This window comes from Pseudophryne corroboree, chromosome 8 (genome assembly GCF_028390025.1).
Source record: "Pseudophryne corroboree isolate aPseCor3 chromosome 8, aPseCor3.hap2, whole genome shotgun sequence".
NCBI lineage: Eukaryota > Metazoa > Chordata > Amphibia > Anura > Myobatrachidae > Pseudophryne > Pseudophryne corroboree.
This window is the reverse complement of record NC_086451.1, coordinates 5948809-5962679: the sequence shown is the minus strand read 5'-3', so window position 1 is coordinate 5962679 and position 13871 is coordinate 5948809. Positions and strand designations below refer to the sequence as shown.

The window sequence follows — 13871 nt, the reverse complement described above, 5'->3', positions numbered from 1 at the left end:
TGCACACTCAGTGATGTCACTGGCTCCTAATAACTGGATAGGCTGCACTCAGTGATGTCATTGGCTCCTAGTGACTGGATAGGCTGCACTCTCAGTGATGTCACGGGCTCCTAGTGACTGGATAGGCTGCGCTCTCAGTGATGTCACTGGCTCTTAGTGACTGGATAGGCTGCACTCTCAGTGACATCACTGGCTCTTAGTGACTGGATAGGCTGCACTCTCAGTGACATCACTGGCTCTTAGTGACTGGATAGGCTGCGCTCTCAGTGACGTCACTGGCTCTTAGTGACTGGATAGGCTGCACTCTCAGTGACGTCACTGGCTCCTAGTAACTGGATGGGCCGCGTTCTCAGTGACGTCACTGGCTCCTAGTGACTGGATAGGCCGCATTCCTAGGCAATTGGTTTAACCCATACACATAGCTTTCTCAACTTCCTGAAGAAAATAGGTGGACTATAAAACTTTTAGCCGACCATGTACTTTTGAAAAGTGCTTGCTTTTGCTTTAATTCTCTGTATACTGTATTGAATATTTATTTCAGCATATCTGCAAAATGTCATGTTTCACAATAAAAGATATTGCACATTTGTTAATCTGTTGTAGGATTTATCAGGACTCACTGAGAAAGATGAATTGAAATAAATTACTCTTTGGAAGTTTTGTAAAGACTTTTGTGATGTATTTTATAAGACTTGTGGATTTTCTACCTGACGGCGGCGCTGAATTATTATACGCTGCGCTGAATTATAGGACAGTAGTGCCAAAGAAAGATAGAACGTTATCAATGTCTTATAAATAATAATGTTTTATTACAATGTACAGAGAAGGTAAAATGAACAATAGTTATAATATGTGTTACAGTGAATTATTTATATTTAAATATAAGTAAAGCTGGTTTCTGTGCAATACAAAGTGCAGGCAGATTTCTGTATCAACGTGTAACACACCCTGCACCCGAGCTGTCAGGAGTCCCCGCTTCACCACATCCCATCAACAAAACCCACACGGGAAAGAGCACAAAATATAAAGCCCCCAAAATGTAACATTGAAAACTGGATTAAAGTATCAAAGTATTATACTCTGAGATTTCATTCTTTTGCACAAGTGTCAGCGTGTTAACAATTCCTAACAAGTGTCTCTAAAATGTTTATGATCTGACTATATATATATATATATATAATGACCTGAAATACATTTTTTCACTTCTTCAAGTGCTCTGAGTGCCGTTTTCGTCTGGATCAGTATATATATATTTATATATTTTTTTATTATTATTATTTTTTTAAATTAAATAAAGTTAAATTCTGTATGTCTTTAAAATGATACAAAATTTAGCACCAAAACAAAAAAAAGGTGTCTTCCGCAACTCAGGGCTGTGCCGCATCGTGATGGCGCTGCAATGGCGTAATAACCCATTATTTCACTGAAGGTCTTTTCACAGTAATGAGTCGGACGAGAAATCGCCAATTAAAGTGGTTCTTTAATTTAGTCCTGCACAAATACAAGTTAAAGCAGAACAGCATTTACATGATCAACCCATAGAGGGGTCTAGGGGGCTGCGGGATTGGTGGCTTACTATAAACTCGCCCCAGTCTGACAGATCACAGCTATTAGGCCTACTGGAGGTGTCTTCTTCAGGGTCTCACCTGGTGTAGGAAAATAAATAAAATACATTTACAAAAATGATCAAATTTAGCAGCAACTAGGTCCTAAAGGCCAGGGGTGTCATGCATGCCAGGTCTCGGCTATAATTCCATATTTAGGATGGCATCTCCCTCTGGAATAGGCAGCTGGGGAGAAAACGTTTCCCTTTGCTGATTGGATAAACTCCTGCAGTGGACCCAACCTCAACGCACTTCAATTTCTGCAGGCAGCTCAAGCCCCCGCTCATATACAATCAGAGCCGAATTACCAGCCGCTGGCATGTCCCCCTCACTGTAAAAAACAGAACGTAAACGGGAGCGAGTGTAATCTGGGCTTACACTCCATAATCCGGCCTTGCAGGCAGCTGGTGCATCACCTATAGCATCTTCCCATGGGGATGTACTGGGTGTTAATGGGATAATAGGGTCTGACTGCAGCTCACAGCCATTGTCATATGTATACATACAGCATTGTATACACCGTCATATTACAAGTTCATCTGATAATAGACTTCTTTCCACACAAGGAATGCGTTTCAGGTTCTGCTGGTGACCTCCGGGCCGCGCCTGTCGCAGGACTGTGTCTTCCATGACGCTCAGCGCCGGTGGCCGCCCGTCCGTGGATAAAATTACACAGGATATCTTACATTACAAAATACATGTGAAAAAGCAGCACAGGCCGATATCCTTCAGCCTGAAAGTTTCTAATGAAAGCCCCTTAAATGCACAATTGCGCAGGTCATTGTCTTACCCTGAATGTGGTGCGGTGTGAGAAAGGTACATTAGGTGTGAGCAGGAGACGTGGAACGCACACAGGCTGCAGTTTGCAGACGACACTCCCGGGAATTCATTTGGATTAGGTCATTTGGACCTTGTATAAAATGATTTAGTTATATGGCTGACCTGGTAACCCTCTCCGCAGATAACGAAGCCATTCAGCTTGGGACAGCATGAAACATGCATTCATTGTTGGGTTGTTTGTAGGCTAATTAAATCAGTATAGGCTTGGGAGAATGAAATGTGATTTATGTCTGTACAGAGGGGCAATAACAGTCAGCCATAGGCACGTCCTTCTCTGTCCAGCGACCACGTGTCAAATCCTGTGTGACTTATTAATAGATGAAGTGTCTTCATGGCTCCAAGATTCAATGTGTATTATATATAGGAGGCTCGCTGTGTATTATAGGGGACGTACTGTGTATTATAGGGTTACAGGAGACTCGCTGTGTATTATAGGGTTACAGGAGACTCGCTGTGTATTATAGGGTTACAGGGGACTCGCTGTGTATTATAGGGGACGTACTGTGTATTATAGGGTTACAGGAGACTCGCTGTGTATTATAGGGTTACAGGAGACTCGCTGTGTATTACAGGGGACGTACTATGTATTACAGGGTTACAGGAGATTAACTGTGTATTATAGGGTTACAAGAGACTAGCTGTGTATTATAGGGAGCGTACTGTGTATTACAGGGTTACAGGAGACTCGCTGTGTATTATAGGGAACGTACTGTGTATTATAGGGTTACAGGAGGCTCGCTGTGTATTATAGGGAACGTACTGTGTATTATAGGGTTACAGGAGACTCGCTGTGTATTATAGGGAACGTACTGTGTATTATAGGGTTACAGGAGACTCGCTGTGTATTAAAGACTCGCTGTGTATTATAGGGTTACAGCAGACTCGCTGTGTATTATAGGGTTACAGGAGACTCGCTGTGTATTATAGGGAACGTACTGTGTATTATAGGGTTACAGGAGACTCGCTGTGTATTATAGGGAACGTACTGTGTATTATAGGATTACAGTAGACTTGCTGTGTATTATAGGGTTACAGCAGACTCGCTGTGTATTATAGGGAACGTACTGTGTATTATAGGGTTACAGGAGACTCACTGTGTATTATAGGGAACGTACTGTGTATTATAGGGTTACAGGAGACTCGCTGTGTATTATAGGGAACGTACTGTGTATTATAGGGTTACAGGAGACTCGCTGTGTATTATAGGGAACGTACTGTGTATTATAGGGTTACAGGAGACTCGCTGTGTATTATAGGGAACGTACTGTGTATTATAGGGTTACAGGAGACTCGCTGTGTATTATAGGGAACGTACTGTGTATTATAGGGTTACAGGAGACTCGCTGTGTATTATAGGGAACGTACTGTGTATTATAGGGTTACAGGAGACTCGCTGTGTATTATATGGTTACAGGAGACTCGCTGTGTATTATAGGGAACGTACTGTGTATTATAGGGTTACAGGAGACTCACTGTGTATTATAGGGTTACAGGAGACTCGCTGTGTATTATAGGGAATGTACTGTGTATTATAGGGTAACAGCAGACTCGCTGTGTATTATAGGGAGCGTACTGTGTATTATAGGGTTACAGGAGACTCGCTGTGTATTATAGGGAACGTACTGTGTATTATAGGGTTACAGGAGACTCACTGTGTATTATAGGGAACGTACTGTGTATTATAGGGTTACAGGAGACTCGCTGTGTATTATAGGGAACGTACTGTGTATTATAGGGTTACAGGAGACTCGCTGTGTATTATAGGGAACGTACTGTGTATTATAGGGTTACAGGAGACTCGCTGTGTATTATAGGGTTACAGGAGACTCGCTGTGTATTATAGGGTTACAGGAGACTCGCTGTGTATTATAGGGAACGTACTGTGTATTATAGGGTTACAGGAGACTCACTGTGTATTATAGGGTTACAGGAGACTCGCTGTGTATTATAGGGAACGTATTGTGTATTATAGGGTTACAGGAGACTCGCTGTGTATTATAGGGAATGTACTGTGTATTATAGGGTAACAGCAGACTTGCTGTGTATTATATCGAACGTACTGTGTATTATAGGGTTACAGGAGACTTGCTGTGTATTATAGGGAACGTACTATGTATTATAGGGTTACAGGAGACTCGCTGTGTATTATAGGGTTACAGCAGACTCGCTGTGTATTATAGGGTTACAGCAGACTCGCTGTGTATTATAGGGTTACAGCAGACTCGCTGTGTATTGCAGGAGACTCACTGTGTATTATAGGGTTACAGGAGACTTGCTGTGTATTATAGGGAACGTACTATGTATTATAGGGTTACAGGAGACTCGCTGTGTATTATAGGGTTACAGCAGACTCGCTGTGTATTATAGGGTTACAGCAGACTCGCTGTGTATTGCAGGAGACTCACTGTGTATTATAGGGTTACAGGAGACTAGCTGTGTATTATAAGGTTACAGGAGACTCACTGTATTATAGGGGACGTACTGTGTATTATACGAGACTCTGTGTATAATAGGGGATGTGCTGTGTAATCTACAGTCCCGTGAGCGCAGAAATGATGCTTTGTGTTACTTTGTGTCTAGGCATCTCCTGGAGGGGTATATAAGTATATATCTGGCATGGAAAGAGAAGTATGGTTATTTAATCCCAACAAATGTCTCTGACTTTTGGAAATGTTGATAAATAAGCCACAAGCAGCAGACTAGTCAGACACCGGTAACTCGCTCTACAATGAAGGTATGTACAGTAAGAGAGTAATTATAATAGCAGGACAATGTGATGTACTGCAATCTGCCAGTTCCCTGCTAGCAGTGGAAAGCGGTAATGTGAGTAAAGTCGCTGTATACCACCTGGAGTAACCGGGCGTGAGAGAATATTGTCCAGGGAGCTAATAGGCAGGCATGTTGGAGCTCTCTCGATGAGGCCATAAGTAGTCATTCCCCTGCAGAGTCTCTGTACTAAGAGTGAGCAGAGCGGCAGGCGCGGCAGCATGCCTTGCTGTAGTACCAGTGAGAGCACAGATTCACTTTGATGGCCAATGCACAGTTAGTTCCGGCTTGGTCTTGGCAGGTGTCATCTGCAGAAGAGAGGGAGAGGATGTGGCACATATGACGGGAATGTATACAGGGCACAGTGATGGCACCCATGGCACCTCCTATCTAGTACCAGCCCATAGTAACCGTGTAACCTTCAGCTTGTAGCCAGCACGAGGCTTGCATCTGAGGAGCGCCTATGTACATATCAGGGCATTATTACCCACACACTATCCCTACAGCGTCACACGCAGCCCGTGGCTAGTGATCTTCAGTCTCCATATGGTATCATACATACTGGCTCCCTTACTTATAGGGCCTCCCTCCCAGGATGTCCAGGTGTGGAGACCCAAGAGGAAAGTGCACGACACGATTTGCATTTTCCGATGGCCAACCCTAATCAGAGACGGGATCCGGGACAGTAGCCTTCACTCCAAAATCCCTGAGTCTCCTGGAAGAGAGTATTATATATGTACTGTATACACTAATCCCGATATAAAGCGATGTAGCCACAGAAGATGATCGCTGAGGAGGACCTGGCATAGAACCCACTATCTCCTCCCTGCTGCTAGATATATTGGGGGTCATTCCGAGTTGATCGCTAGCTTCCGTTGTTCGCAGCGCAGCGATCAGGCTAAAAATCAGCATTTCTGCGCATACACCGGAATGCGCAGGCGCGTCGTACGGGTACAATGAGCATCGTGGGTTTGCACAGAGTGTAACGAACATTCTAGTCGCACAGCCGAACGCAGGAAGATTGACATGAAGGGGGCGTTTCTGGGTGGCAACTGACCGTTTTCAGGGAGTGCTTAGAAAAATGGAGGCGTGGCTTTGACGTTCGCTGGGCGGGTGTGTGACGTCAAAAGCCGTCCCTCCGTCGTTAGAATCAACGCACACAAAGAGTAACTACAGGGCTGGTCTTGTTTTGCACAAAAACATTTTGCAGGCGCTCTGCTGCACAGGCGTTCCCACTTCTGCAAAGCGAAAATACACTCCCCGGTGGGCGGCGACAATGCGTTTGCACGGCTGCTAAAAACTGCTAGCGAGCGATCAACTCGGAATGGCCCCATTGTTATATGCAAATAAAAGTATTACTAGATACTGGGTGTGGGCTGGACTTTACGGGGTATGTAAGAGAGCATGCTGGTTAGCTAGAGACATGCACAGTAGGATCCTGCAACACAGAGGTTGTAGGTTAGTAATAGTGGGCTACCTCTGCCCTCTAGTGGCTGAAAGCGGACTCACCAGGCGGATCAGTGGGGCAAGGCTGCAAGTCACAGGTCTGTTTCCCGACAGGTTTCATCAAAACATCACAGCCGCGGACAATGTCTCTGCCCTGGAAGCACTTGACATCCCTCATCCGGACTCCCACCCCGCAGGTCTTGCTGCACTTTAACATCAGAGAGATTGGGGTCACTATGACACACTGGATGAAGGGCTAGGGGTGCGATATAGGGCCCAGCAGACCGTTCCTAGAACAGGTCAGCGGAACCCACAGCCCATTATCTATGGCACATAAACAGTGCATGCATTACACTACAATACCATTCGTTGGTCTGAAAAGGACATATGGGGATAGTAACAGGCAATCACTCACAGGCCGAATGTCACCGTAACTGGGAATTTATAGACATGCCTGAATGGTACAGAGGACGGGAGGCATGGGGGGTGTTCTCATAGCAAGTGAGGAACAGATATATCATCAGATGATGCACTCAGTGTTATGTGACGCACACTCACCTGGATGTCACACAATGCTATAGATGACAATCAGGAAATTACTTTTCTTTGTAACTAGACTAAGACAGGTATTCAATTCCTATCGGAAATTCCGACATGTTGAAAATCAGGTGGATCTGCAAATTCGCCCGCCGATACACCTGTTTTGTCGAATTTGCGGGCATTTCCAACAGGTTTTTGGACCGTTTTTCGACAATGCCGATTCGACTTTAAAAAAAGTGAGATCGGCATTGTTGAAAACGGGCAAAAACCTGTCAGAAATTGCACGCAAATTGAATAGTGAAGTGTCGGATCCTCTCCGGTGGAGAGAATCCGACACTAATTGAATATACCTATAAGCCTTAAAGCATAATAATAATAATATTAATAATAGAAAGACCCCAAGAGATTAATTAGACATATCCCAACAGAAGCAGCACAGTTATCCTTGGCAGCCGGATACCCATAGCACGGTCAGGCCCGGCACTGACATGTGCGGCTGTGGACCAGCCGGCTTGCACGATCCCTGTCACGCTCTCACCAGTGCCAGGCAGCGTCTCCTACCTCAGACCAGGGAGTAGTGTACCACTTGAAACATGGTCTCTCAAAGCACGTGGTCTCATCGTCCGGCTTCTTGGCTGGATCGCAGTCAGAGGGGCTGCGGGTTTTCACTTTACCGTTGGCCACCTCCAGGCACAGGATGACCCGTTGCTTGGCTCCCCTGCCGCACGTCGTGTTACACTGAGGGTAAGTAAGAGGAGAAATGTATAACTCCGTCCGGGGACAGACCCGAGCCCACCACTACCGACACACAGCTCTGGGACACCCCGGGAGCAGCACACCGTGGTACACTGAGGGGAAGTAAGAGGAGAAATGTATAACTCCGTCCGGGGACAGACCCGAGCCCACCACTACCGACACACAGCTCTGGGACACCCCGGGAGCAGCACACCGTGGTACACTGAGGGGAAGTAAGAGGAGAAATGTATAACTCCGTCCGGGGACAGACCTGAGCCCACCACTACCGGCACTCAGCTCTGGGACACCCCGGGAGCAGCACACCGTGGTACACTGAGGGGAAGTAAGAGGAGAAATGTATAACTCCGTCCGGGGACAGACCTGAGCCCACCACTACCGGCACACAGCTCTGGGACACCCCGGGAGCAGCACACCGTGGTACACTGAGGGGAAGTAAGAGGAGAAATGTATAACTCCGTCCGGGGACAGACCTGAGCCCACCACTACCGGCACACAGCTCTGGGACACCCCGGGAGCAGCACACCGTGGTACACTGAGGGGAAGTAAGAGGAGAAATGTATAACTCCGTCCGGGGACAGACCTGAGCCCACCACTACCGGCACACAGCTCTGGGACACCCCGGGAGCAGCACACCGTGGTACACTGAGGGGAAGTAAGAGGAGAAATGTATAACTCCGTCCGGGGACAGACCTGAGCCCACCACTACCGGCACACAGCTCTGGGACACCCCGGGAGCAGCACACCGTGGTACACTGAGGGGAAGTAAGAGGAGAAATGTATAACTCCGTCCGGGGACAGACCTGAGCCCACCACTACCGGCACACAGCTCTGGGACACCCCGGGAGCAGCACACCGTGGTACACTGAGGGGAAGTAAGAGGAGAAATGTATAACTCCGTCCGGGAACAGACCTGAGCCCACCACTACCGGCACACAGCTCTGGGACACCCCGGGAGCAGCACACCGTGGTACACTGAGGGGAAGTAAGAGGAGAAATGTATAACTCCGTCCGGGGACAGACCTGAGCCCACCACTACCGGCACACAGCTCTGGGACACCCCGGGAGCAGCACACCGTGGTACACTGAGGGGAAGTAAGAGGAGAAATCTATAACTCCGTCCGGGGACAGACCTGAGCCCACCACTACCGGCACACAGCTCTGGGACACCCCGGGAGCAGCACACCGTGGTACAGGATATGAGGCTGCTGTCCTTACAGTGATTGGGACCATTTCTGTAATAGCGCAGCGTTGTCACTTCCTAACGATATGGTCCCTATTGTTACATTAAAGAGGACTGTATCTGGTGCAAATGTATGGAATACTCACTAGAAAACAATTACTCTGTGTTGTGGTTACATTTATGAGACTTGTATAATAAATTGGTATCATGAGCGGAAATGTTTCCGCAATCCCTGGCAACCAATCAAACGCTGAGGATTCTGTTTATTCCAGCGCAGCATAGAAAACAAGAGCAAAGATTGTATTGGCTGCTTCGTTCTTTTCTTACGCAGGCCAGTGCGCCTTACCCGTTCCCAGTCCTGGCTCAGCCACTGAGGGGGGCAGTTCTTCTCCCCGCAAGGATGGATGGCCAGCGGTTTGGTCTCCAGATTGCAGTGGGACTCCGGGACCACTCTGCCGTCACCCGTTTTGCAGTATACGTGTCTTATCATCTTCCCCTGGCCGCAGGATCCGCTGCACTGTAAGAGGGGGACAGACAGGGACCTCAGGTCAGACAGCACTCAGATAAAGACGTATGGAGAAGGAGGACACTGCCTCATCCGTGGTCTAACCACCAGTACAGCACAGACAAGTCCCCATTCCTAATCTATTTTCTACCGCCATTGGTACTCATCAATTACCACTAAAAATAGGCAGTCTCCCTGGGAACCGTTGCCTAGCAATACCCGTTAAATGCCCGCAGAAGAGATGTAGAAGTTGCTTTTTGCTTGGAGATAATTGGATTATTTGTAGATTGTGAAATCTTTTAATGGACCAGCATCGTTTTAGCAGCAGGGCTGCACTGGGCAGAGGAACATCTGTTGGTAGAGGCGATGTATTCCTCCTCCTATCACTTACTACCAGCGCCAGAAGCACTCCCGGAGAACCAGATACAGACTGCGCTCCATATAAATCACATATAGCATGCAGGGGGCTGTCCGTGTCTCACGTGTCTCCTGGATCAGCTTCTCGCCGCCGCGAGTCTCCCTGGTGTCTTTATGGTGGTTTCCAATCCCTCCTTCATAAACATACATGGACACATACAGTACACACATGTGCGTTCTCATGGCTGGGAACACTGCCTAGTGGCAATCATTTACAAAGGCTGGTTACACATTGTATATTATTACCACTTTACAGATCCACACTAACTGGCTGGAATGGTTATTACACAGGCACAATAGAGACAGGTTATTACACAAACCCACCAGTGACAGGTTATTACACGGGCACACCAGTGACAGGTTATTACACAGGCACACCAGTGACAGGTTATTACACGGGCACAATAGAGACAGGTTATTACACAAACCCACCAGTGACAGGTTATTACACAGGCACACCAGTGACAGGTTATTACACGGGCACAATAGAGACAGGTTATTACACAGGCACACCAGTGACGGGTTATTACACGGGCACACCAGTGACAGGTTATTACACAGGCACACCAGTGACAGGTTATTACACAGGCACACCAGTGACAGGTTATTACACAGGCAGTGACAGGTTATTACACAGGCACACCAGTGACAGGTTATTACACAGGCAGTGACAGGTTATTTCACAGGCACACCAGTGACAGGTTATTACATGGGCACACCAGTGACAAGTTATTACACAGGCACACCAGTGACAGGTTATTACACAGGCAGTGACAGGTTATTACACAGGCACACCAGTGACAGGTTATTACAGAGGCACACCAGTGACAGGTTATTACAGAGGCACACCAGTGACAGGTTATTACACAGGCACACCAGTGACAGGTTATTACACAGGCACACCAGTGACAGGTTATTACACAGGCACACCAGTGACAGGTTATTACACAGGCAGTGACAGGTTATTACACAGGCACACCAGTGACAGGTTATTACACAGGCAGTGACAGGTTATTTCACAGGCACACCAGTGACAGGTTATTACATGGGCACACCAGTGACAAGTTATTACACAGGCACACCAGTGACAGGTTATTACACAGGCAGTGACAGGTTATTACACAGGCACACCAGTGACAGGTTATTACACAGGCACACCAGTGACAGGTTATTACACAGGCACACCAGTAACAGGTTATTACACAGGCACACCAGTGACAGGTTATTACACAGGCACACCAGTGACAGGTTATTACACAGGCACACCAGTGACAGGTTATTACACGGCCACACCAGTGACAGGTTATTACACAGGCACACCAGTGACAGGTTATTACACAGGCACACCAGTGACAGGTTATTACACGGGCACACCAGTGACAGGTTATTACACGGGCACACCAGTGACAGGATATTACAGAGGCACACCAGTGACAGGTTATTACACAGGCACACCAGTGACAGGTTATTACACGGGCACACCAGTGACAGGTTATTACACAGGCACACCAGTGACAGGTTATTACAGAGGCACACCAGTGACAGGTTATTACACGGGCACACCAGTGACAGGTTATTACACGGGCACACTAGTGACAGGTTATTACACGGGCACACTAGTGACAGGTTATTACACGGGTACACCAGTGACAGGTTATTACAGAGGCACACCAGTGACAGGTTATTACACGGGCACACCAGTGACAGGTTATTACAGAGGCACACCAGTGACAGGTTATTACACGGGCACACTAGTGACAGGTTATTACACAGGTACACCAGTGACAAGTTATTACAGAGGCACACCAGTGACAGGTTATTACACGGGCACACTAGTGACAGGTTATTACACGGGCACACTAGTGACAGGTTATTACACGGGTACACCAGTGACAGGTTATTACACAGGCACACCAGTGACAGGTTATTACAGAGGCACACCAGTGACAGGTTATTACACGGGCACACCAGTGACAGGTTATTACACGGGCACACCAGTGACAGGTTATTACACGGGCACACTAATGACAGGTTATTACACGGGCACACCAGTGACAGGTTATTACAGAGGCACACCAGTGACAGGTTATTACACGGGCACACCAGTGACAGGTTATTACACAGGCACACCAGTGACAGGTTATTACACAGGCACACCAGTGACAGGTTATTACAGAGGCACACCAGTGACAGGTTATTACACGGGCACACCAGTGACAGGTTATTACACGGGCACACTAGTGACAGGTTATTACACGGGCACACTAGTGACAGGTTATTACACAGGTACACCAGTGACAGGTTATTACACGGGCACGTTAGTGACAATTACTGCTGGTTTCCCAGTAACGTGGGGACCTCATTCCATTCTCTGCAGTAATAATACAGGTAAATGACAGCTTATCTGCCTCCATGATTAGACTGACACGGGTATAACATCGTTCTCATGTATATAAGACAGAGGAGTACTTACAGGCCCCCAGTCTGACACCGTCCACTGCCGGTCACACGGAGGCCCCGTACAGTTCTTCTCCGCAGGGGGCCTGGTGCTCGGGTCACACATCTTTTCATCTTCAGAACAGCGCACGTCCCTGGTGACAACACTGCGCTCGCCGCACTTTGCTGTACACTGAGACAAACACATGTTTTATGGAACTTATTGCAAACAGTCTACTAAATGTGCAGGGATGTGGAAAATGATAAAGCACACGCGTGTTATTCCTATGTACATGTATTTAACGCTCTTTTAAGAAATGCGTGAGAAACGCTGATATACAGAATAAATAAGAGTACAAAGCTATAAGCCTCAGAGACAGTGTCACAGTCCATACAATACAGAATTAATGGTCTGCCCACACAGTCCTTATCTTCTGAAGAACAGACTGTGCAGGACAGGGGACCGTAATCCTGCCAGCATCAGACGCCAGCAAATAAGAAGTAGCGTCTCCCTCCCATATACATGTCCATCAGTGCTCTCCACTGCCCAACCCTTCCTATGTATGACAGCACTGGAGGCAGAGACTGGAGACACCTATACATGTCTATCAGTGCTCTCCTACAGGATCACCTACTGCCCAACCCTTCCTATGTATGACAGCACTAGAGGCAGAGACTGGAGACACCTATACATGTCTATCAGTGCTCTCCTACAGGCTCTCCACTGCCCTACCCTTCCTATGTATGACAGCACTGGAGGCAGAGACTGGAGACACCTATACATGTCTATCAGTGCTTTCCTACAGGATCACCTACATCCCAACCCTTCCTATGTATGACAGTGTTAGGGTCTCCTGCTCTGTGCTGCCACGTTGTCATGGCAACCGGGAGACAAGTGCTAGCGGAGTAACCTGAGCGTAGCTGATACTCCGGTTCGGGTCTTTTGCTGTGCAGTGGTTACAGGCTCTGTGCACGGCAGGGGATCCGGTGCTGGTTTTTGTGCTCACAGTCTGTGAGGTCTGAGTGGGGCGTGGACAGCACCTGCTATATAAACCCTCTTCTCAGGTTAGGCAGATGCTGCTGAATCTTTGTTGGTTAGTCAGTTCCCGAAAGCTAGCTAGTACTGTGTAAACTTTGTATTTGTTTGTTGCTTACTGCAAATAGGCCTTGGGATTTGGTATTACACTCCGCCAATCCAGACCTAGCAGTAAGACTGGAGTCAGTCGTTTAACCTGCTGGGGTTCTTTTGCTACTCTGTGAACCTAGCAAGTTTGCGGCTGTATTCTCAGACTTGTAAATGTTTGATTACCCAGGGGTACTCGGGCGCTTTGGGTATAAGGTGTTTCACCGAGCTGCTGCCTTAGATAAGGGGGAGTCACCC

The 13871-nt window shown here is 47.3% G+C and overlaps 1 protein-coding gene and 1 long non-coding RNA gene across 2 annotated transcripts in view; one reads left to right on the top strand and one right to left on the bottom strand.

The window, feature by feature from the left end:
* Positions 1-660, top strand: part of LOC134948075 (uncharacterized) — a 6857-nt gene extending 6197 nt beyond the window's left edge. Inside the window, exon 2 of the long non-coding RNA XR_010182902.1 lies at positions 1-660. This exon is cut by the window's left edge and continues 1796 nt beyond it. This is a non-coding gene — a long non-coding RNA (uncharacterized LOC134948075).
* A 161-nt stretch (positions 661-821) lies between these two features.
* ADAMTSL2 (ADAMTS like 2) overlaps positions 822-13871 on the bottom strand; it is a 414165-nt gene continuing 401115 nt past the window's right edge. The window contains exons 20-24 of the mRNA XM_063935800.1: positions 12528-12683; positions 9479-9649; positions 7758-7934; positions 6720-6864; positions 822-5518 (exon numbers count right to left, since the gene is read on the bottom strand). Of these exons, the coding sequence (XP_063791870.1) occupies positions 5400-5518; positions 6720-6864; positions 7758-7934; positions 9479-9649; positions 12528-12683 (768 nt within the window). The 3' untranslated portion in view covers positions 822-5399. The remainder of the gene's footprint in view (positions 5519-6719; positions 6865-7757; positions 7935-9478; positions 9650-12527; positions 12684-13871) is intronic.